This window comes from Xenopus laevis, chromosome 6L, assembly GCF_017654675.1.
Source record: "Xenopus laevis strain J_2021 chromosome 6L, Xenopus_laevis_v10.1, whole genome shotgun sequence".
Taxonomy (NCBI): domain Eukaryota; kingdom Metazoa; phylum Chordata; class Amphibia; order Anura; family Pipidae; genus Xenopus; species Xenopus laevis.
In genome coordinates this window covers 17,914,683-17,940,357 of record NC_054381.1, presented here as the reverse complement: position 1 = coordinate 17,940,357, position 25,675 = coordinate 17,914,683, and the positions used below count along the sequence as shown (strand labels likewise).

At 40.0% G+C, this 25,675-nt stretch overlaps 1 protein-coding gene across 3 annotated transcripts in view; it reads left to right on the top strand.

Moving 5' to 3' along the window:
• Positions 1-1,679: 1,679 nt before the first annotated feature.
• larp4b.L (La ribonucleoprotein domain family member 4B L homeolog) overlaps positions 1,680-25,675 on the top strand; it is a 56,481-nt gene continuing 32,485 nt past the window's right edge. The window contains exons 1-3 of one of the 3 annotated variants that reach the window (XM_018267158.2): positions 1,681-2,040; positions 14,229-14,331; positions 18,499-18,629. In XM_018267158.2, the coding sequence (XP_018122647.1) occupies positions 18,549-18,629 (81 nt within the window). In that variant the 5' untranslated portion in view covers positions 1,681-2,040; positions 14,229-14,331; positions 18,499-18,548. Of the gene's footprint in view, positions 2,041-12,887; positions 12,907-14,228; positions 14,332-18,498; positions 18,630-25,675 lie in introns of those variants that run through there. The other 2 variants (XM_041565810.1, XM_018267159.2) reach the window with 2 other exon arrangements.

Here is a 25,675-nt window from a genome sequence, read left to right as displayed (position 1 = left end):
CCCCACACGGGCCGATAATCTGTCTAAAGGACTAGTATTGGCAGCTTTAATCTGCCTGTGTATGGCCACCTTTAGTGATGTGATATCCCCATTACTCCACCTACTTCATTATGTCTGCCTCTTATGTCATCACTGCTCCACCCCCAATGCAATCTGCCCTGCCGACTTTGTTTGGGTTTAGCCACCAGCAAAGGTGTAAAAAAGGTGTAAAACACCTGCCAAGGCCGGGATTACAAATATAATTGCCTGTAAATTTGTAATACCCTTAACAAAAGCCCTTGGCCCTCTGCTCCAACCTTACCTTTTTTTTGCCTTCTGGGCAGACCCGGACTGGCAATCTGTGTATTCTGGCAAATGCCAGAGGGCTGCCATAAGATGCTATAGAAAGTTACTATTTTGTGGGCTGCCGGGGAGCTGAATGGGCCTCTCTGTACTTGGAATGCCAGGGCCTATTTTGACTTTCAGTCCAGCCCTGCTTCTGACCATCGTGCGATGAGGCTCCGCCCCTTTTGCATCACAACACTGTGGCTCTGCCCCTTTTGCGTCACAACACTGTGGCTCTGCTCCTTTTGTGCCCACCCCCACCACATCTGGTAAAATTTTCCTGAAAAGATGGCAACCCTAGCGGTGCATGAGCTGCCAGGAGGCCCTGAAGGGCTACTAGCCCTGGTCCAATCTCACCCCTGCTTCCTCCAGTAGTTCCACCACTGACCTAGGGTTGCCACCTTCCCACATAACAGGCAGGGGGTGGGGCTGTAACATCAGTGGGCGTGTCCTTGCCATCAGGGGGTGGGGCTATGACGCAGCGATCGCCGTGTCAATCAAGGGAATCCTGCCCGGTTTTCCTTATTTGGAAAACCGGGCAGGAAGTTTTTACCCAGCAGCCCTTCAAAATACCAGGCTGTCCGGGTCTAAACCAGACAGGTCGCAACCCCTGGGTAGGGTTGCCACCTGGCCGGTAAAAATAATGGTTGATCCCAATGTTCTTAATAGGGAAAAAAGATAAATATATAGGAAGGCCGGTATTTTTTTTCCAGAAAAGGTGGCAAAAAAAAAAATCCCGCCCTTTTTGGTTCTTATCAATAACATTGACATCAGGCAGCATTTTTATCAGACCAATCAGGCGACAACCCTAGTCAGGTCAATGTTCTCCTCATATAACAAAAATAACTGTCAGCCCAGTGTAACGAGAAGCCATTGCTTTAAACTGCTGTGTAAATTCCTTACACAAGAGAGGATTATAATTCTCTGGATATTTCTTTATTGATTTGGGCTGGTCTGACAATTCCCCAGACACTGCTGCACTGGACATAAAGGACAAGTCCACTCTTCTTAATAAAATAGATTATCCATCCCTAAACCGCATCCCGGCTATCATTCATATTGATATAAGGCGGGAGAATTCAAAAAGATTCTCCAGTCGAAAACATTATGACCAAAGCCATTGTCAAAGCGCCAATGGATAAAGCTCCTCCCACTGCGTCACCTGTTGCTACGAGGGCTAGCGATGTGGGTGGAGACGTGGTGGAAGGACGGGAACCCTGCGGCAGCCAGACACCGCCCACTCAACACGGCCGGACTTCCCCCGTGACGTCGGTAGCAGTTCCCTGCGTCAGGACAGCGCGCAGGCGCAAAGAGCTCCGTTCGAGCCAAGCCAGCTTGACATTGGCCAATAGACTGAGGCGCTGGGCGGGATTTCCGGCGGGCGCAGGAAGTTAGATAGTGGCTAGTCTCCACCCCCTTCTCCCGGGATAGAGTGCTCCCTATTTCCTGTGGGTGTCCCTCCGCCTGACTTCTTCTACTCCCGGGCACCCGCGGCAGCGGCTCCTGTTACCCCCTAACCCCTATCCCTGTTTGCGGGGCCTGCGTGGTCGTTTCCTTATTTCAACCTCCCGTCCTCGTCAAGTGGAATATCGCCTCTTGCCCCTCCTCTCCCGCCCTCCCCATCCGACACCCGCCGGCAGTCCGCATCTTAGCCGGAGGAGACCAGGGGAAGTGACACGAGAGAGGAGGCCGGGGACCCGAGAGGCACACGCACAGGTGAGAGCGCTGGAAACACAGGTTGTGGCCTGCTCAGCCCCGGAAGGCTGCTGCTTGTTCACTTCAGGATGTCCTCTCCCTTCAGCAGTTGTAATACATCTCCCAGCATCCCCTCTCAGCTGCAGGTTAGCTGGGGTGTAGCTGGACATTGCCCTTTGTGCCTATGTAGTTTAGAGGCTTGTTTAATATCTGTCAGACTGGACCTTTATCCATTCATATAACTACCCTTTATCCTTCCCCACCCTTATAATTATCTTTACTGATTTTGCACCTTGTATCCCTTGTGTGAAGTTTGTCCCACTCTCTGCAATAAGCTGAGCTACTGCTTCTGTCTGATTATGTCACAAACTGGGAAATGAGCTTCAATGTTGATAAATGCAGGTTATGTACAAAAATAACATAAATGCAAGTTATACACTAATTGGCAGTGTGTTGGGAGTTTCCTTAAATGAGAAGGATCTAGGGGTCTTTGTAGATAACAAGTTGTCTAATTCTGGGCAGTGTCATTCTGTGGCTACTAAAGCAAATAAAGTTCTGTCTTGTATAAAAAAGGGCATTAACTCAGGGGATGAAAACATAATTCTGCCTCTTTATAGGTCCCTGGTGAGGCCTCATCTGGAGTATGCAGTGCAGTTTTGGACTCCAGTCCTTAAGAGGGATATAAATGAGCTGGAGAGAGTGCAGAGACTAAGTGCAACTAAATTGGTTAGAGGGATGGAAGACTTAAATTATGAGGGTAGACTGTCAAGGTTGGGGTTGTTTTCTCTAGAAAAAAGGCGCTTGCGAGGGGACATGATTACACTTTACAAGTACATTAGAGGACATTATAGACAAATAGCAGGGGACCTTTTTACCCATAAAGTGGATCACCGTACCAGAGGCCTCCCCTTCAGACTAGAAGAAAAGAACTTTCATTTGAAGCAACGTAGGGGGTTCTTCACAGTCAGGACAGTGAGGTTGTGGAATGCACTGCCGGGTGATGTTGTGATGCTGATTCAGTTAATGACTATAAGAATGGCTTGGATGATTTTTTTGGACAGACATAATATCAAAGGCTATTGTGATACTAAACTCTATAGTTAGGTATATAGAATTTATGTGAAAGTAGGGAGGGGTGTGTGTATGGATGCTGGGTTTTCATTTGGAGGGGTTGAACTTGATGGACTTTGTCTTTTTTCAACCTGATTTAACGAAGTAACTAACTATGTCACAGTAGTGATGTCACACACAGCAGTCTGTGGAACCAATAGGCAGCCAGTGGGCCCTGACTATACCTAGTGAGACATGGCCTCCAGTTGGGCAGCTCTGCTTATTGATATGTCCAAGGGGTTAAAAAAACTCTAGGTGTATAGTGAAGAATTGGATTGTGGGGAAAAGGTGGGTTTTTGCACAAATAGGTGTAGGTCACACTCAAGATTGTATCCTGAGGAAGGGAGGTTAAACCCCTGCCAGAAACGTTGATCTTGTTAGTGGTATACTAATAAAAAGAGGGGCCCCTTCTCAGACTGCAGATAATAGTGTGTTTGTGTGCGGATCAGTGAATTCCCTACAGCTCTGCTTTATGTCATGTGCCCTGGGTAAAGCTGCATTTGTACATTAGAATGAATGCAAAAAATGTAAAGTTTGGTGATACCTTCTATTGGCTAACTGAATAAGTAACATTTGCAAGCTTTCGGGGCACACAGGCCCACACTTTATACCATTGGATTACTGAAAAAGTGTTTATGGGCAATACATTAGAAAGTTACAGATAGACAGAGATAACTTGTAGATATAATAAAAGTCATTAGGGTGGGTTGTAAATAGTCCAGGGGTCTGGATTCCATACCTCCCAACATTGCCAATGGTTGAACGTATGAAGAAAAAGACGCTGGACCCAAGCTGCAGCGGTTCGGGTAACCGAGGGTTACCCACAAGAACCTGCAGGTTGTGGGTAGAAGTTCCGGGTGCGGGTATAGACGCGAGTCAGCGGTTTTGCAGGTCGGTCCGTGGGTCTTCTCAATAGTGTGTTGTTTTTTTTTACTTATTTTTTCACGTATACTTCCGATTATGTCACTTCCGGGTTACAATGACAGCACTTCCTGATTCTTGATGGTCAGCGGGTCCAGGTTGCGGATAAGGTACTTGCAGGTCGGTTAGGGGGTCCCAAGCGGGTAAGAATGCGGATTCCAAAAAATGGACCCACGCAGGACTCTAACCCAGGCAGGATAACAGTTATCCTGCTTGGGTCCAGCTTCCTTTAATTCATATGATTATTTTAGGAAAAACAAAGTCTCTGCCATGTGTCTTTGCATGCTCTTTTAGAGCTCACTCAAATAACTGATTCCAGTACAAACAAAATCTAACAAAATAACTGCCTTTTGCACAAATTCTGCACGTAGAGAGACAGGATGTCTGGTGATTTTAATAGTGAGTTCTAATACATCTTCAAGGTAAAAGGAGCTCCCCTATATATATTGGGTGTCAGATAGACATTGACAGTTAGATCCAACTCCTGAATGAAGAGAAAATGAAGAGAAACAGATGCTGAGAAAGGACTAGTGAAGATGGACTTGATTATATAGAAAGTTTCTTATTTCTGTTTGCTGAAGATAATATAACATTTGCATTTTCGAGAGTTCCCCTTTAAAAAAGTTCCCCCAAACTTTTAACTCTTTACACTTAAATATAATTTGTTTGTTTTCTTAATGTAATGTCTACAATGTTCCTCATGATGATAAATCAATTAATTATCTTTCTGTGCATGCCGCTGTTTGGGTTTTGCAGAACTATAACTCCCGAAGTCATCCAAAAGTTAGGCTATGTTTTAGAATGCTGCTCATTGCAGTTCTACAGCAACAGATGACGTCCTGGGCTTGTCTAATGTTTCGAAGAACATCATTTTTGTCATTCCAGTATAAAGGGTTATTCTTAATTTGCTTAATTCTGCAGTAGGGCTCTCCAGGCTGCTCACTGCCACTTTAAAAAACTGACGTTCAGGATGAGCTTAGCAGGTTACAATTTATGTCTGTGCCCTGATTGGTTCCTTTGAGTATATACTCCTCCATCTTCAATGTACAATTCTCCAGTATGTTGTGTTAAATGGATGGGTGTAAAGTTCTCCCTTAGCTTTATTTGTAGGGGCTGAAGTTTCAATTCTCTGTTCCCTTATTCTGAATGGCCCAGTGCCGACTAAAGAGCCTGGCATAGTGCCCCACACATGCACATTTGTTAAGTATTTAATTGCTGCATCGAGTCAGCACTTCAACCTGTCTGGTGGATAATATTTAACTCTTTGTGATCCTCTCCTAGGATCAGGAGTTGGAACGCTCTCGTGTAAATCTGTTCTATGGCCTCCCCCTGCTACTCGACAAGGGATCTCATAATGTTGCTACAGTGCAGTCACCCCTAACCTATTTCTCTTTAAACGGCTAATAAGATTTAGCAATGTTTCCCTCGCCCCTGCCCATCCTCCCATTATCAGGAGCACTCCTCTGCTTCTGCAGAACCTGCACTGCGTATGCTGCAGCTACAAACTTCTCCAACTTCTGCTACCTTTTTTTTTTTTTTTTTTATTCCCCCTCGTTCCCAAGGGACTGGCAGGTCCCACGACTTCTTTTTTTTTTTTTTTTTTTTTTTTTATACATATAAATGATAATTCAGCTTGATCACTTTTATCTTCCCCTTTGCCCATTAAATAAAAGACAGAGAATAATTACTTCTGCGTTTGATGTAATTGTAATTTACTTTTAACATAATCTTCTTATTGCTCTTTTTTCTTTTTTTATCTTTCCTGCACTTGTATTTACATACGTTCAGATATAGATTAAAGGACAAGGCGACCGCCAGAATGAGTCATTAGGTGTGTAAGGTTACAATAAAAAAGTGCATTTTCCAGTCTTCCAACTATGCATGATTCTCCCTGAAGTACTACATCAATATGACTTTTTCTGCTTTAACTTTTAGGGTAGAACTACACGAACGACTTCCAAGCGGATCTGACGCCCTGCGCTAAAACGCAGGCGTCTAATCGGATGCAACGAAAAATAAGGTAGCAAATGTCGGATGTTGTTGCAGCGTTCATCCGTCAAGACACGTCTGTCGGATGCAGATGCTGCGGCTGCATCTGACAGTCGTGTCAGAGAAATGCTGCGACAACATCCGACATTGCTATTGCTTACCTCATTTCCGTTGCATCCGATTTGACGCCCGCGTTTTGGCGCAGCGTGTCTGATCCACTGAAAGGTGTAGTTCTACCCTTAGTATGATGTAAACAGTGATATTTGGAGACAGTTTGGAATTGGTTTTAATTTTTTTTTATTTCTTGTGGGTTTTTGAGTTATTTTGTTTTTTATTCAGCAGCTCTTCGGTGATCTGGTTGCTAGGATCCAAATTAATAGCACCCATGCATTGATTTGAATAAGAGACTAAAATATAATTAGGGGAGGGTCTGAGTAGCAATGTAAATAATAAAAAGTTGCAATGAATATGTAGCCTTACAGAGAACTTGCTTTATCGATGGGGTCCTTGACCCCCATTTGAAAGCTGGAAAGAACCAGAAGAAGGCAACAAATTAACAAAATATAAATAATGGAGCAATTGTAAAATTGCTTAGAATTAGCCATCCTGTAACTTATTAAAAGTGAAAGGGGCTGTTCACCTTTGAGTTAACATTTAGTATGATGTAGAAGAGAGTCATATTCTGAGACAATTTACTATTGGTTTTCATGTTTTATTATTTGTGGCTTTTGAGTTATTTAGCTTTTTATCCAGCAGCTCTCCAGTTTGCAATTTTAGCATTGATTTGAATAGGAGAGGCCTAAATAGAAAGATGAATAATAAAAAGTAGCAATAACAATACATTTGTAGCCTTACAGAGCATTTGTTTTTAGATGGTGCCAGCGACCCCCTTTTGAAGCAAAAGGCAAATAATTAAAAAAACTAAAATGAAGACCAATTGAAAAGTTGCTTAGACATGGCCATTCTATAACATACTAAAACTTAACTGGAATGTGAACCACCCCTTTAATTAAAGGTGAACCACCCCAAAGTAAATGGTATTGTGCTCAGGTATTTTTTATCTTAAATTCTAAATAAAAAAAAGAAAACATTCTGTTAAAAAGCTTGGAAGAATCGCATTCCTCCAGACATCAAAAACTCCAAACCACCCACCCATTTACTTTTATTTATTGCAGCCACTTTAAAATATGTCTGCTTGTTAAGGTGGCCATGTCGTTAGTAACCTGACAACTGTTACCATGGGCCAAACAGAGCGATAGGGGCCATTCATATGCACCACTGCTCTTCTGTTGTTCCTGCCGACTGCATGAATGCTTTTGGCAGTAATGTTTAGAAATGCAGCAGTTAGGGCTTGCCATATGAGTAAACTGGGAGCCATTTTATCCACTGAGCTGCTAATTGTGTCGGCAACAAAATGCTTGCCCCTAAGGTGGTGGTTTTCTGACTTTATTTTAAGTAGGGATGCACCAAATCCAGGATTCGGCCTTTTTCAGCAGGATTCCGATTCGGCCGAATCCAAGTGCCTGGTCAAACCGAATCCAAAAAAAATCATGTGACTTCACCATACAAACAAGGAAGTAAAAAAAGTTTGGTTTTTTTCCTCTTTCCGCCTTGTTTTCCTAATTTACATATGCAAATAAGGGTTCATATTCGGTTTAGGATTTGGCCAGATCTTTCATGAAGAATTTGTCCAAATCCTAAAATAGTGGATTTGGTGCATCTCTACTTTTAAGCCTTTCAACATTAGGTCAGGGCCCCACTTGAACATGAAGGTTTAAGACTAGCAATATATCACCTTAACTGAGCTTTATGCTGGACTTTCAGGAGTATATAAGCAAACAAATAGTTATTATCCCCAAATCTCACTGTAACTGGTCTAGAGGCTGAGCCTCCACAGACACTGCACTAGCCATGACTCAAGGTGGACCAACCAGAAAATTTGGGAAGGACTAAATCGGACCTGTTGGAGGCAGTACCTATGTCTTTTTTTTTTCAGAGAGAGCTCATCACTTGTGCCATTGCCCTTGGCGTAGTGTTCTTAGCTGGTTTGAACGATTTTCCTCCCCTTTCCACGCTAACAAACTAAACACCTTCACTAAAGGCAACCCGAGGGCACAGTGTAATTCAGCACCTAGTGTCTTGGAATAGATATAGATTAAGAGCAACCTGATTTTTTTTTTTAGATTTCATTTTGAAATCTGACATGGGGCTACACATATTGTTAGTTTCCCAGCTGCCCCCAGTCATGTGACTTGTGCTCTGATAAACTTCAGTCACTCTTTACTGCTGTACTGCAAGTTGGAGTGATCACCCCTTCCCCCCCCCAGCAGCCTAACAACAGAACAATGGGAAGGTAACCAGATAACTGCTCCCTAAAGCTTCCCATAGACGCAAATATTTTTCTTTCCAAACAACCGATTTTACCAACCAATCCTTCGAAATGATGTTGAAGTTAGTGGGATTCGAACGATCTTACATCTTACGATTTTTCGGCCAACATCTGTCAGGAAATTGATCGGCCATGTTTGCAGGGCCAAGCAGGCAGCTACCCTTTCCTGGCAAATTGGTCTTTTTAGTTTATAGCAATTCAAACGATCATTCCGAGATAATCATGGTCTCACGATGACAATCGGATTCTCAACATCTATGGCCAGCTTTACACCAGATAACAGCTGCCTGGTAGATCTAAGAACAGCACACAATAGAATAAGTAAAAAATTAATTTATTGGTGGCATGGCCAGTTTTGGGCTATCCAAATCAACTACTCAGCCTGTGCATTAGGCCACAAAGAACTTTTTTTAGGCGCATTTATCTGAGGTTGAATATCAAATTCATGTGCGTTTTTTAAACTCCTTCAAATTAGAATATACTCGAAATTCAATTGGGTTATTAAATAAAAAAATTGAATATATAAAACTCAGACTAATTTTACTGACTCTAAAACTCCAATCAAATTTGACTATATTTTTTCTCTGAAAAAAACTCAATGTCAGGAAGACTACTAACGTCCAAATTGGTCCGTGTACCTCTCCAATTGACTTATACATGATTTCGGCAGGTTTTAGGTGATGAAGAGTTGAAATCCAGTTCTTAAAGGGCCAGGATATGCTAAATCTCGAAATTCTAATTAAAACTGGAATTGGGTTTGGATATTAAACAATTCGAATTTGAGAGTTTTGACCGTAAAAAAAAAAATTTCTGGTGCCTTGACCAACCACAACAAAATCCCTTTGAGGACTGCATGAACCTGTGAGCCTCCTGTTGGGCAGCCCTGCTATATTCCATTGCTTCAACTTGTGTCTTAGCTAGAATGCTTGGTTCCTCCTAGAGAATGATTGTTTGATTTCTTAAGAAAATTGCTTAATAAACTGACTTGACCTGGCTCTTTGGCAATTGCACGAAGACCGCCAAGAACTAAGCTCTTCTCCATCATAGTTTAGCTGGTGGGACACAAGGCATGCAGGTGCAAAGAATGATGAAACAGTTACCCTTTAAAATCTGTTTCTATCCCCAAATTCAACACATAAAAGGGGATTTATGAGTCAGATTAAAAAGAGGCATTTCCAGCCACCTTCTGCTTCCTGACAAAGGCACCATTGTAAAAGAAAGAAAAAAAGGGGTTTATGGAGAAGTGGAAGCATAATACATTTTTTTTCTTCTGTGTGTAATCATCTGGTGTTAATCTTGTGAACAGATCTGTTGATCCTTTGTAAACCTGTCTCCCTTACACATTCTTTACTTTCAAAGTAAAGGAAATCTGCTTTTGGTATTAAAGGGGCTCACGCTGCACATAAATAAAAGTGTCATGTGGGTGGTTTTATATCTAAGGTCCTTGGCTTTCTGTTATATGCGGAGTGTTCCCCATTCATTATTGGAATAATACAGCCAGTATATAAGTAGATTGACTGTATTTTTCTATAAATGCTCAGTAAAATGTATGTAGTAACTATTAATGTATGAACAAGATTGCTCAAATAGAGAGGAAACCATAGTGATCATAGTGATCTCACTCCTCCTGTTCCATATTAGGGCAGAGACACAGATTCAGGGAGATTAGTCTCCAGCGACAAATCTCCTCTTCTTCAGGGTGACTGATCTCCCCAAACTGCCTTCCGCCAGCTAGAATTAAAATCGGCGGCGGGATGGCACTCGGAGCGATTCGGTTTCCGAAGTCGCCCGGAGTTGCATATGCAAATTAGGGGTTGGAAGGGGAAAACATTTTTTACTTCTTGGTTTTGTGACAAAAAGTCATGCAATTTCCCTCCCCGCCCCAGGATTTGTATTTGGCCAAATCCTGCTGAAAAAGGGTAGGTGATTCAGTGCATCCCTAATAGTGAATAAAGTTCCCCCCTTTTGTAAAATATATTGTGAATAAAGTCCCCCCTCTTGTAAAATATAAGGATATTATAAGTTACCGAGGAGTTTCATGACCATATAAAAACACGAGGCCGAAGGCCGAGTGTTTTTATACAGGTCATGGAACTCCGAGGTAACTTCTAATATCCTCATATTTTGCAACTGGGGGTACTTTATTTATTATAATACACAAGTTTCAGTGAGTCATGTGACAGAAATTACATCAGAACTCACCGTTTATAACTGATGACATCAGAACTCACCGTTTATAAAGATATCATTTACAAGATATTCATGGCTTTTGTGTATTATGAGGATATTATAAGTTAAAGAGGAGTTTTCATGACCATACAAAAACACGAGGCCCCCAACAGGGGGTACTTTATTTATTATAAAATACAAGTTTTAGTGAATCAAGTGACAGAAATGACATCACTAAACTCGGATTATAACTGATGACATCACTAAGCACTGTTAATATAGTGAATAAAGTACCCCCTCTTGTAAAATATAAGGATATAATAAGTTACCAAGGAGTTTCATGACCATATAAAAACACGAGGACAAAGGCCGAGTGTTTTTATACAGGTCATGGAACTCCGAGGTAACTTTTAATATCCTCATATTTTGCAACTGGGGGTACTTTATTTATTATAATACACAAGTTTCAGTGAGTCATGTGACAGAAATGACATCACTACTCACCGTTTATAACTGATGACATCACTACTCACCGTTTATAAGGATATAATTTACAGGATATTCATGGCTTTTGTGTATTATAAGGATATAATGTACAGGATACTCATGGCTCTTGTGAATTATAAAGAAATCAATAGGCTGTGCTCATGTCGTACCTTCAGAATGAAAGTTGATTTGTTGTGCTTTATGCTAAATAATTGTTTTTCATTCCTTGTCATTTTTGACCAAAGATATTAAATATTTAGGTTGACTGTGAGTCTATTGGCCACAATTGTAACTGGCTATGCTGGAGACTTCTCTAGCAATGATGATTTATACAAGAGACTTTTTATTTCTGATACCTCACTGGATAGGTCAGTCTCCATTGCTGGTCCATATTTTGTGTTCATCCTTTGTATACACTTTTAGGTGAAACGTACTACAGGTATCCGGAAACTTGTTATCCAGAAAGCTCTAAATTACAGAAAGACCATCTCCCATAGATTCCATTTTACCCAAAAAAATCCAAATTCTCTGTAATAATAAAACAGTAGCTTGTACTTGATACCAACTAAGATACAATTAATCCTTATTGGAGGAAAAACCAGCCTATTGGGTTTATTTAATGTTTACATAATTTTCCAAGGAGAAGCAAACCCTAAATGTAAAAATCCCTACCCCCCTACCCTACATAGACCCCCTCCCTCCTTCCCTCAGCCTAGCTGCTACCCCCGGCAAATGCTCCTAACTCTTTACTTACCCTTCGGTGCAGATTCTGTCCAGCGGAGTTCACTGGCGCCATCTTCTTCTCTTCGGGAAGTAAGTTGCATATCAGCGCATGTGCAGTTGGAGCAATTTTTTTACTCGCGATAACTGTGCATGCGCTGAAACTCGCAGAAATTGCCGAAGCGCCGGGAGAAGACCTGAAGATGGCTCCCGTGAACTCCGCTCGACAGAATCTGCCCCCATAACAAGCAGTTTTGTCATTCACAGTTTCACTAAACAGTACATGGTATGAACAATACTCAAATCTAAATAAATCAAATATTTTATAGCGTCTTCTCCATCATATATGCGGGTTCATAAAAGCTGTGTAAGATATTTTTGCATTTATTCAAAATAATGCAGTTGCTTTAACGGGGCAGTTCACCTTTAAGTTTACTTTAATTTTATAGTCTAATGTCCCGTTCCTAGCAACTTTGCAATTGGTCTTCATTATTTATTTTTTATAGGGTTCTTTTTTGTTGTTGTCTTTTTCTTCTACGTCTTTCCAGCTTTCAAATGGGTGTCCCTGACCCTGGCAGGCAAAAAAAAAATTGCTTTTTGAAGCTGCTATTTTATTGTTACTTCTTATACCATATCTTTTATATTCAGTTGCTCTCCTATTTATATTCTAGTTAATAAGACCCTAGCAACCAGATAGCTGCTGAACTTCCAACTGGAGAGTTTCTCAACCAAAATCTAAGTAACTGAAAAAACATCAAAACTAAATAATTAAAACCAGTTGCAAATTGTCTCAGAATCTCAATGTCTGTTATACTACAAGTTAAATTTAAAGGTGAACAACTCCTTTAAAGGATAAGTAAACCTTTAAAATAAGTGAATTTAAAACGGACGAGGGGGCTAAGCACTTTTGTAATTTACATTCATTATTTATTGTTTTTATTCCAAGACATTAAGGGATACATGTACTGTTAATATGAATGCATTTTGTTACAGCGCCACCTGCTGGTAATTTTCCCACCATTCTGACCACCAAGTAGTCAAGGAAGTTTTTAGGAGAAAAAAAGAGGCTGCTCTGATGTTCTTCTGCTTAGGAAAGATGAGAGGTTTTTACATTTTTTTCCGAAGCAGAAATACTTTAGTATATATATATATAGATATATATAGATATATATAGATATATAGATATATAGATATATATAGATATATATAGATAGATATAGATAGATATAGATATAGATAGATATAGATATATATAGATATATATATATATATATATATATATATATATATATATATATATATATATATATATATATATATATATATATATATATATAATTTTTTTTTTTTTTTTTTAAATAAGTAGCAACAACGCTGCTAATTACAACAATGCTTGCTGTATGACTTTTCTTCTTGCTGGACTTGAAAATCTGGCCACATTGGCTTGTGTTGGGTGTGGTTTAATGTTATACCAGGGTTTCATAAAGGCCACAGTGTGTGTATCCCCTGCACTCTTTACAGCCATTTCACTGTCTACAGTTGCTTCTGTGTAAAATATATCTAGTACAGGTATTATACATGTGTTACACCCCCGCAACTTGTGACGGCAGTGGGTCAGTCCCACAATCTGGGAGACACTGAATTAATAGCTCATTATTCTAGTACATATATGGGATCTGTTATCCAGAAAGCTCTGAAGTCTCCTGTAGACTCCCATTTTATCCAAAGAATCCAAATCTTTACTTTTCTCTGTAGTAATAAAACAGTAGCTTGTACTTGATCCAAACTGAGTTATAATTTATCCTAATTGGAGGCAGAATAATCTTATTGGGGTTGTTTAATGTTTACATGGTTTTTTAGTAGGCTTAAAGGAGAGGGAAAGGTTAAAACTAAGCTTTATCAGAATATAAAGGTATATATAAATACACCAGTAAACCCTCAAAGTAATGCTGCTCTGAGTCCAAAGAAACACAGCATACCTTTCCTTCTATTTTGTATACATGGGCTTTTGTATCCGACTTCCTGTTTTCAACGTAAACCTCCAGGGCTTGGACTTGAGCATGCTCAGTTTGCTCCTCTCTCCCTCACTGCTCTAATCTGAGCCCAGAGCTATGAGTGAGCAGGGAGAGACTCAGGCAGGAAGTGATGCCACACCAAGCTTTAATATGTCAGCTATTGGCAATAAACTGCTTCGGTAGCTTTTTTTTTTTTTTTTTAAGTAGACTTAAAGTATGAAGATCCAAATTACATAAAGATCCCTTATCCTGAAAACCCAGGTCCCCAGCATTCTAAATTAACAGGTCCCCTACCTGTATTGGTAATGATCCATGTAATGTTGACTTATTCAACTAAAGATTCTTATTGTGCTAAAGTTAAATCCATACCACGCAGCACTAATCTGATCTATTTATGTCTTGCTTTGCAGAGTGTTCAGTAATTGTGCAGTTGTTGTGCAACGCAGTCAAACTTGTGGACTTCATATTGTTTCGGGGGATTTTAGGAGAAACTGACAAAAGCTGCAAAGACAGGTACATATGTTTGTTCTTATTTCATTAAATTGGTAATACACCTTTAAATTAGCTTTTGATATGATACCTGCTTTTCTGGGACAATGAGCTGTTCTGTACACGTCCAGTTTAGAATGTCAGCATCTATCTGGTTGCTAGGGTCTGATTTATCCTAACAACCAGGCAGTGGTTTGAATGAGGAAGCGAGAGAAGGACATAAGTAATAAAAAGTAGAGAATCTTAGCCTCGCAGAGCCATCATTTTTGTGGTTGCTGGAGTTACCTCCATTGGAAAGCTGGGAGGAAGGCAAATTATTAAACTATGAAGAAACGCACACCAGTTAAAGTTAGTAGACCATTTCACAACATACCAATAGTTAACTTAAAGGTGAGCTGATCATTGATTTTATGATTTACGGCCCATCAACTGTCAAATACCTGATTTACAGCATCGTAGATACTGTGTTTCATATTTGCTGTTTATTCTGTGCCGCTCTCTGGGTGTTGTCTGCGTGAACTGTATTTGGCTTCTACTTCTAAAAAATTACAATTATGCGCATCAACTACACGCTCGTGCATTTGGCAAGTGTGTCTTTTGCGATGATAAACACAGATGGGATCAGTAGCTTGTACTTGATCCCAACTAAGATATAATTAATCCTTATTGAAAGTAAAAACAGACTATTGGGTTTATTAATGTTTACATAATTTTCTAGTAGACGTAAATTACTTTCTATTTTCTTTGTATCACAGTTTTTCTAATATTGAAGTGTCAAGTGTAATTTTTCACCTTCTAAAGCAGTTCTGGGAAGGAGGGTCGCCGACCCTGTAAATTGATACATAGTTGAGATATTTCTTATCTTTGTCCCTGCTGAGCAGAATCCCTTATGGTCCCCATAGACGCGACGATTCTTCTTGCCGAACGACCGATTTTAGGGAAGCCCGACCGATCCTTCGAAATTATCGTGCGGTTAGTGGTATTCGAACGATCGTACATCTTACGATTTTTCGTCCGACATCTGTCAGGAAATTGATCGGCCAGGTCAAAAAATCTTTGTCGGTCCCAGTTCAATCTATCTGTTTGCAGGGCCAAGCAGGCAGCTCCCCATTGTTTTCCTGGCAAATTGGTCTTTTTAGTTGATGGTAAATTCGTACGATCGTTCTGAGAAGATCGTGGTCTCACGATCAGGATCTGATCTTTTAAAAATCTCAACATCTATGGCCAGCTTTAGTTTCATTAAAGGCAGCTGTTAGAATGGATACAATAGTTGCTAATACTCCAGAAATGTAGCAACTAAATGTAGCAACCTAATTGTATCCACCAAATGTTGCAAAATTGTATTAGAGTCTGCACCTGAATTACTGAGCTGTAACAACAGAGACAGGAACATTCAACTTTAAAGGGGTTGTTCACATTTGAGATAACTTTTAGTATGATATAGAGAGTGATATTCTGAGACAATTTGCAATTTGTTTTTATTTAGCTTTTTATTCAGCAGCTCTTCAATTTGCATTTTAAGCAATCTGGAAACTAGGGCCCAAATTACCCTAGCAACCATGCATTGATTTGACTGAAGAGACTGGAATATGAATAGGAGAGGCCTGTATAAAAGGCTCAGTAATAAAAAGTAGCAATAACAATACATTTGTAGCCTTTTGAAAGCTGGAAAGAGTCAGAAGAAAAAGACAAAAAACTATAAAAAATAAATAAAAAAACAAAAAATTGAAAAGTGGCTTAGAATTGTCTGTTCTATAACATAATAAAAGTTACCTTAAAGGTGAACACCCCTTTAAACTTATACTTTGGAAAAACCGTAAAAAATAAATAATGGAAAGTAATTGAAAAAAGGCTTTATTTTTGGGGAGCAATCTGATAACAACTGAACTGAAAAAAGTGTTTGGAAGGTTATCAACCCCTTTAAGATATGAAGATCCCAATTACAGAAAGATCCTTATCCGGAAAACCTCAGGTCCCGAGCATTCTGGATAACAGGTCCCATACCTGTACTTTGAGCAGGATTCAGATGCACTTATTCAAGAATTTGCTATCCTTTTTTTTCTAGTATTTGACTCACAGAGATGAATATTGGGATTTATGGGAGCACGTTGCAAAAAGTATTGCATATTCTATTCTCTCGTGAAATTTGCCAGCCATGCATTTTTCCATGGAACAGCAGAGCAGCTATAACAGTTTTTATTTGATTTCTTGTAAATGCAATACAATAAAAGCATGTAAAATGTGTGACTACGTCATCTTTTAATTGGCAAGCCCATTGTAAGGCATATAAAATGCATATTTATAGGCACACGAGATGTCGTTCAAGTGAAGCTGAAACCGTTTCCATGAACTACATCAAATATTCTGACTGCAAATAAAAACTGCCCCATTATCTTCCTATTTAGCTCTAACGTATTTGCAAAAACAGCGCCCTGGCTGGTGCTTTATTCTGTGGCGAGAGAGGGATATCTTCACTAGTCGTCCATTTAAAGGGGAACTATCGAGAAATTTAATATAAGATTCAGCATACTGAAATAAAAAACTTTCTAAATACAAAAAATTAAAAATTTTGTACCATTTCTGAAATAATCAAGTTCATGTTCACTATTCCTCTCTCAGCATCTGTTTCTCCTCAGTCTTTCTTCATGCAGCAGTTGGGTGTCAGATGAATGATCCAATATATCTTATAGGGTGGCTCCTTTTGCCTAGAAGATGTATTAGAGCTCACTCTATTAAAATCACCAGAAATCCTGTCTCTCTACTTGCAGGATTTGTGCAAAAGGCAGTTATTTTGTTTGTACTGGAATCCGTTATTTGCATGAGCTCTAATACATCTGTTAGGAAACGGAACCCCCCTATAAGATATATTGGATCATTCAGCTGACACCCAACTACTGCATGAAGACAGAATGAAGAGAAACAGATGCTGAGAGAGGAATAGTGAGGATAAACTTAATTATTTCAGAAGCAATGCAGAATTTTTAATTGATTGTATTTAGTTTCATTTTATATTTAATTTTCAAAATATTTCCCCGTTAATATTGCATTCTACTATGGCTCATGATTTGTAGATTAACTAGTGCCCAGGTACCGTATGTGTTTATTAGTATGCGCGTGCATAATTGTTTATCCCTATGGATATTTATCACTCCTTTGGGACTACTAGTAACCGTGGGAATGGATCTTAAAAAGGACTGAAGATTTACAGGGCCATATACTCTTCCATAGACACATTCTCAAAGTGCCCTTCTGAGCAATTCTGCAATTTCATCTACAAGTATGGGATGCGTAATCCGGAAACCTGTTCTCCAGAAAGCTCCGAATTACGGAAAGGCCATCTACCATAGACTCCATTTTAACCAAATAATCCAAAATTTAAAAAATTATTTCCTGTTTCTCTGTAATAATAAAACAGTAGCTTGTACTTGATCCCAACTAAGATATAATTAATCCTTATTGGAGGCAAAACCAGCCTATTGGGTTTATTTAATGTTTACATGATTTTCCAGTAGACTTAAAGAGATACTGACTAGTGATGGGCGAATTTATTCGCCAGGCGCGAATTTGAAATTTCCATGCTTCAGTGCTGCAGCAAATTTTCAACGGCGCCAATTGCGATGCCGACGACAATTACCTTATGACAATGACTTTAATGCAATTGGATAAAATAGGCATGCGGCAAATTTCCGCCGTCATTTCGACTCTAGCAACCAAATTGCAAACTGGAGAGCTGCTGAATAAAAAGCTAAATAACTCAAAAAAACACAAATAATAAAAAATGAAAACTGATTGCAAGTTGTCTCAGAATATCACTCTCTACATCAGACTAATACTAAACTCACAGGTGAACAACCTGTTTAAGAAAAACGCATATATGTATATCTTTTCAATATTTTTTCTGCGTGTAACGCACTCTATGCCATGAGCTCTGCACTGTGCAAAATAACAAAATCTGATGTTTTACAGAAAGATTTATATATATATATATATATATATATATATATATATATATATATATATATATATATATATATATATATATATATATATATATATTAATAATTAAAGTACATTGTTTGTGTTTATAGTGTTTTTTTTTTTTCTAGAAATGCTGTTCTTTATCCCAGTGTTCTCCTTTTGAAAGGGAAGCTGCTTGGAGTGAGTTGCTAATAGATATGTTTGCTTGTTTAGCTTTCTAGGGGTGACTCGTTCTCTCTGAGGAGCCAAGAAGCAGACGGCTCATGACTTCTGATCAGGATACTAAAGTTGTGGCTGAACCGCAGGTGCAGCAAGTCCAAGAAGCCAAAGACAGTTCTCATCTCGTAAGTACCGAGTTCTGCTGTCAATGTGTTTATCTGGTAACTCAAAGCAACCAATCAGATGTTTGTTTTCCAATACATGCTTCTTTTTTGTTACTACAACAGTAGCAAACATTGCACCTTAAAGGAACTGTAACATCAAAAAATGTAATTGTTTTAAAGTAATACAAATATAATGCAGTGTTGCCCTGCACTGGTGAAACTGCTGTGTTTGCTTCAGAAACACTACTATTGTTTATATAAATAAGCAATGGGGCAGCCATTCAAAGGAGAAAAGGCTCAGCTTGCACAGCATATAAACTCTGTAGAACATAAGGGTCAGGGGACATGCTCAGATTCGGGGAGATTTGTCACCCTGCGACAAATCACCTCTTCTTCGGGGGCGACTAATCTCCCCGAACTGCCACCCGTCGGCTAGAATGTAAGTTGCCAGCGGGATGGCACTCGGAGAGAGCTTCGTTTTCCTAAGTTGCCTCACGAGGAAACTTCAGAAAACGAAGCGCTCCAAGTGCCACCCCACCAACGATTTCGATTCTAGCCAGCAGGAGGCAGTTTGGGGAGATTAGTTGCCCCAAAGAAGAGATTTGTTGCCAGGCGACAAATCCCCCCCCGAATCTGAGCGTGTGCCCTGAACCTAATGGTGTTATCTGTTATCCACTATTTATAGCCTTTTTTCAATTTCCGCCATTGCTACACAGCAGCTTGTTTATATGAACTATAGTAGTGTTTCTGAAGCAAACACAGCAGTTTTACCAGTGCAGGACAACAGTACGTGATATTTTCATTATTTTAAAAAACTTTCATTTTTTGGTGTTACTGTTCCTTTGAAGCTGAGGGCACACAGAGCTCCACTGCTTTCAGTCTGCAAATTTTTTGTTTGTTTTGGAAGCTGAAAGAAGCAGATGAGCTCCCTTACATACATCTGTAAGGGTGGTGACACACAGGGAGAGTTAGTCGCCTGCAAGAAATCTTTGCTACTGCGACGACTAAAATGCTTTCCCACCAGCAAGAATGTGAATCACCAGTTGAATGGAATAAGTGTTGCTTCCAGGTGCAAGCACAGGGAACAGGCTGACAGCAATGGAGCCAATGATCATAGGCCTATGTGTAAGTGCCCCAGCAGGCACGAAACGCGTTAGGCCTTTGGTTTTCATGGCCTTATAAATGTTTTAGTACTTTTTTTTTTTTTTTGGAATACTCGCTTTGTTTGGTTTGTACCGCATGCTCCTAGATTGGGGGAATGTGAGTTATTTTACTTTATTTTTGATTTACTATTGCGATTAGATTATTATATACTTGGGTAGTGCCTATAATTGAGTTGGCGTTTTTTAGTCCGGCAACAGCTGTTTAAATTTCAAAGCTGAATGGTATGGGGGAAAATAAGGAACAATGTGTGACTGAATTATAGGAATGCACCGAATCCAGGATTCAGTTCGGGATACAGCCAGGATTCGGCCTTTTTCAGCAGGATTCGTATTCGGCCTAATCCTTCTGCCCGGCCGAACCGAATCCTAATTTGCATATGCAAATTAGGGGCGGGAGGGAAATCTCGTGACTTTTTGTCACAAAACAAGGAAGTAAAAAATGTTTTCCCCTTCCCACCCCTAATTTGCATATGCAAATTAGGGTTCGGATTCGGTTCTGTATTTGGCCGAATCTTTCACGAAGGATTCAGGGGTTCGGGCGAATCCAAAAAAGTGGATTCGGTGCATCCCTACTAAATTACATACCAAGGGCTTGATTTACCAACATTTGAATTCATATTTTTTCAACATTTTCTGCATAAAAATTAAAATTTGAGTTATGTTTTTAAAAACTTGACTGCTGGGCAAAAGAACTTGAATGTAAAACATTGGCATCTTAAAGCTTGCAAGTTGATTTTGAAGCCGGCAGGAGTTGTCCTAGACAGAACTCAAGCCATATTTGAGGTTTTCGAGTTTTCTTGGGCTTGTAAACTCACAAATACAAGGTATTAAGAGTTTTTTCCACGATTATATTCAATTGAGGTTTTTTTTATATAAAAATTCAGATGTTTTTAATAATAGTAAGCAAAACATTCAAGGTTTTTTTTTTTTTTGTTTTGGTAGGAAAAACCTCACAAATGAGATTTTCGATAAGTCCACAAATTGTCAAAGCAAACGGCAGAACAGTTTAGATAGCTCGTCCTATATCCACTATGTACATTATTTCTCAGGTCCTGCCAGTCTTCTAGATGAGCCGTATGAGTCTGGCTGCAGGCTAGCTATAAGCTGATGTAAGATGCGGGATCCACAACAGACACTTTTCTCCTTTTTAAGGCAGTTTATTTACACACAGGGGTGACCATTTCAGGATATAAAACAAAATCATAAAAATAAATCCTGCCCACTGGGCTCTAGCTTCACACATGAAGAGTTCCCTTACTAAACTGGGCCCCTTGTGGACTACCAGTAAGCCAACACATAAGTAGGGGTCACGCCTGTACTCCCATTTCTTTTGGGGGATTGCTCAGCCTCTGTCACTTGCTGTCGCCTCTCTCCGCACCTTGCAGTGGAAAATGGCACCCCAGCCCCTCTGGGAGTTCCTCACACAGGCAGGTCTCCTACCTGCTCTGAGAGAGATTCCAAACAGCCTCACTAGAACTAAATGCCTTTCCACAGGACAGCCTTCCATGAGCTGGATTACTGGATTGGCCTTTAAAAAAAAGCCTTTAAACAAAGAACATATTCTCTGTCTATTAACACCCATTCTGGTGCCTACCTCTCCCATTATAGAGATCTTAAAGGGAAAACACACCTTTTCCTACATCTTTTTATTTGCTCTACCGCACTGGTTATACCCATACTGAAAAAATCACGTTGCACTAGTTATGTTACATGTAGTGCTGGGTACACGATCCTGTCCAATATATCTGTGCCATGGATATCAGTCGGCCTGTTAATCAAACTGCTTAAAAAGTTCACTAGTTCACCATGTTGCCCAGTGCTTTTTGCATTACAGGTCCACTATACTGTTGTCAGCCAGAGGGTTATAGGTGCTAGCAGCCCGCTAGCCAGATGCTAGCAGCCCGCTAGCCAGATGCTAGCAGCCCGCTAGCCAGATGCTAGCAGCCCGCTAGCCAGATGCTAGCAGCCCGCTAGCCAGATGCTAGCAGCCCGCTAGCCAGATGCTAGCAGCCCGCTAGCCAGATGCTAGCAGCCCGCTAGCCAGATGCTAGCAGCCCGCTAGCCAGATGCTAGCAGCCCGCTAGCCAGCTTTATGATCTGGGGCAACTCTGTGCATGTGATTGGTTGTGTTTGGTGGTATCATCTTTTCCCCTCCTTTTCCCACTGTAATCACTGATATGCAGTGCTAGCGTAATGCTTGTTAAAGAGGTGCTTCACCATTAATATAACTTTTAGTATGTTCAAGAACGGCCAATTCTAAACAACTTTTCAATTGGTCATCATTTATTTTTTATATTTTTTTACATTATTTGCCATCATCTTCTGACTCTTTCCAGCTTTCAAATCGCAGTTCTCGGTAAGGCTACGAATGTATTTTTATTGCTACTTTTTATTACTCGCCTTTCAATTCATGGCCTCTCGTATCCATATTGCAGTCTCTTATTCAAATCAATGCATGGTTGCTAGGGCAATGTCGACCCTAGCAACCAGATTGCCGAAACTGCAAACCAAAGAGCTGCCGAATAAAAAGTTAAATAACTCAAAAAAAAAAAACCCTCAAATAATAATCAATGAAAACCAATATCAAGTTGTCTCAGAATATCACTCTCTATATCATACTAAAAGTTAATTTAAAGGTGAACACCCCCTTCTTTGACCAGATGGTTTGCATTACTTGTTCACTGTCGCCAGCTGCTCGTCCACGTTTCATTGATTCGTTGCCAGAAGCAGTAAAGTGACAGTTTGTCAAGCCCTCCCAGTCCATACGCTGCGGCTGCTTTGCTGACAGATGAGGCCTAACATATAGATCTGCTAACAGGCTATTTATGGTGAAAACGTATCCTGCTAGTTCTTACTCCATAGATGTGTGGCCTCATGTATGAACATATGAATTGCACCTGTCTCTGCATTCCCTTGCTCGCTGCTCATGTAACCTGAGCCTGTGATCCGTAAGGAGGAATAGAGGCTTATTATATTTATTCTGTGAGATTTTACATGCGTATGTTTCAGCTCGCTGGCATAGGATAAGTGACAGTTAACCCCGTCACTCTGTGTACTAATTGCACTCTGGAATAAACAATTGTATGTTTCATTGGATATGTGACGGTAGATTAGGTATAAATACTGCACGTGTTCTGAGTCACATGTTTTATGCAGAGGGAATTTTATACACTCTGATCCAATGAGTTTACTTTCTGATCTCGATACGGACAATGAAGTGAATTTCCTACTCTGAGTAGAGGCTGATGTGAATATGGAGGATAGACTTCCCCATGTCTCAGCCTGTGATGTGAATATGGAGGATAGGCTTCCCCATGTCTCAGCCTGTGATGTGAATATGGAGGATAGGCTTCCCCATGTCTCAGCATGTGATGTGAATATGGAGGATAGACTTCCCCATGTCTCAGCCTGTGATGTAAATATGGAGGATAGGCTTCCCCATGTCCCAGCCTGTGATGTGAATATGGAGGATAGACTTCCCCATGTCTCAGCCTGTGATGTGAATATGGAGGATAGGCTTCCCCATGTCCCAGCCTGTGATGTGAATATGGAGGATAGACTTCCCTGTGTCTCAGCCTGTGATGTGAATATGGAGGATAGGCTTCCCCATGTCTCAGCCTGTGATGTGAATATGGAGGATAGGCTTCCCCATGTCTCAGCCTGTGATGTGAATATGGAGGATAGGCTTCCCCATGTCTCAGCCTGTGATGTGAATATGGAGGATAGGCTTCCCCATGTCTCAGCCTGTGATGTGAATATGGAGGATAGACTTCCCCGTGTCTCAGCCTGTGATGTGAATATGGAGGATAGGCTTCCCCATGTCTCAGCCTGTGATGTGAATATGGAGGATAGACTTCCCCATGTCTCAGCCTGTGATGTGAATATGGAGGATAGACTTCCCCATGTCTCAGCCTGTGATGTGAATATGGAGGATAGGCTTCCCCATGTCTCAGCCTGTGATGTGAATATGGAGGATAGACTTCCCCATGTCAGAGCCTGTGATGTGAATATGGAGGATAGACTTCCCCATGTCTCAGCATGTGATGTGAATATGGAGGATAGACTTCCCCATGTCTCAGCCTGTGATGTAAATATGGAGGATAGGCTTCCCCATGTCTCAGCCTGTGATGTGAATATGGAGGATAGACTTCCCCATGTCTCAGCCTGTGATGTGAATATGGAGGATAGGCTTCCCCGTGTCTCAGCCTGGGATGTGAATATGGAGGATAGGCTTCCCCATGTCTCAGCCTGTGATTTAGGATAAAGATATATTAAAGTGTTGTGATCCTCTGGCTAGGTTGAAAAGACTTGATTTAGGCTATTGTTCACCTTAAATCAGTGCCTAATCCTCCTGCGTGTTCCAACCACAGCACGTTCTATGCCATTGCTAATATTGTCCTTGTGTATTTGTCATCACCGTGTCTCAGCATTACTTACAGGCACCAAGATTGTTTAATCTCCTTGGCAAAACTGTGTATCGCAGCAACAAACTTACACAATGGGCATGAGTAAAACCCTGCTTTTGTCACGTTTGATGGCAGAATTAAAGGGGTGGTTCACTTAAGTTAACTTTTAGTATTATATAGAATGACTAATTCTAAGCAACTTTTCAATTGACCTTCATTGTTTATTTTTTATATTTTAATTATTTGCCTTCTTCTGACTCTTTCCAGCTTTCAAATTGGAGTCACTGACCCCATCTAAAAAAAAAACAAATGCTTTGTAGGCCTACAAATGTATTGTTATTGCTTTTCTGTCCCTCTCCTATACATATTCCAGTCTCTTATTCAAATCAGTGCATGGTTGCTAGAGTCATTTATACCCTAGCAACCAGATTGCTGAGACTGCAAACTAGAAAACTGCTGCTGAATAAAAAGCTAAATAACTCAAAAACCACAAATAATAAAAAATGAAAACCAATTGAATATTTTTGCAGAATATCATTCTCTACATTATATACTAAAAGCTACTATAAAAAAATTTTTTTAAGGAAAAAAAGTTTTGTTCTATGTATGTACAGGTAAGTGATCCCTTATCCAGAAAGCTCTGAATTACAGAAAGGCCATCTCCCATACTCTTATTTTATCCAAATAATCCAAATTGTTAAAAAAACAATTTTATTTCTCTGTAATAATAAAACAGTAGCTTGTACTTGATCCCAACTAAGATATAATTTATCCTTTTTTCAGGCAAAACCAGCCTATTGGGTTTATTTAATGTTTACATGATTTTCTAGTACACTTAAGGGATAAAGATCCAAATTACGGAAAGATCCGTTATCTGGAAAATCTCAGGTCTTGAGCATTTTGGATAACCGGTCCCATACATGTCCTTTTGTTTATGATAAAGGAAGTCTAAAACTGCTGTAAATTGTGATTGTTCGTTCAACATCTTCCATCAGACTCCAGCCCTAGTGTAACACAGGGATATTTATTTGTGGCAGGTGATTAACTGCATCATAGTCTTTAATTCTACATCATATGAGGATAGTTTAATTGGTTATTTCCTTACTTTATTTCATGGGAACATTTCCTAGTTCACTTTTCAAGCAGTTACATTAATTAACTTGATTTGCAGCCAGGTTTAAAGAAACTGCCTGGGCCTGAATCTTTGTAAAAGTCAATAATGCCGAAGCCTAATAGCATATCTGGGGGGTTAAAGGAAAAGCATCAATGGAACATAGATGAACAAATAAAGACTTATTGCTTCAGAAGTGACATCAGAGCAGCATGATTTAGAAAGTGGCTCCTATAGATAAAAAGAGAGAGCAATGTGTGTGAGCTCTGTGCTGCTTATAATGTTTCCCCTCTCATTGTCAGACGCTTGGGAATCAATTGCCTTATGAAGATAAATAGTGTTCCAACTAGGCATTTTCCACAATGTGTTTAAAGGGGTTGAATTTAC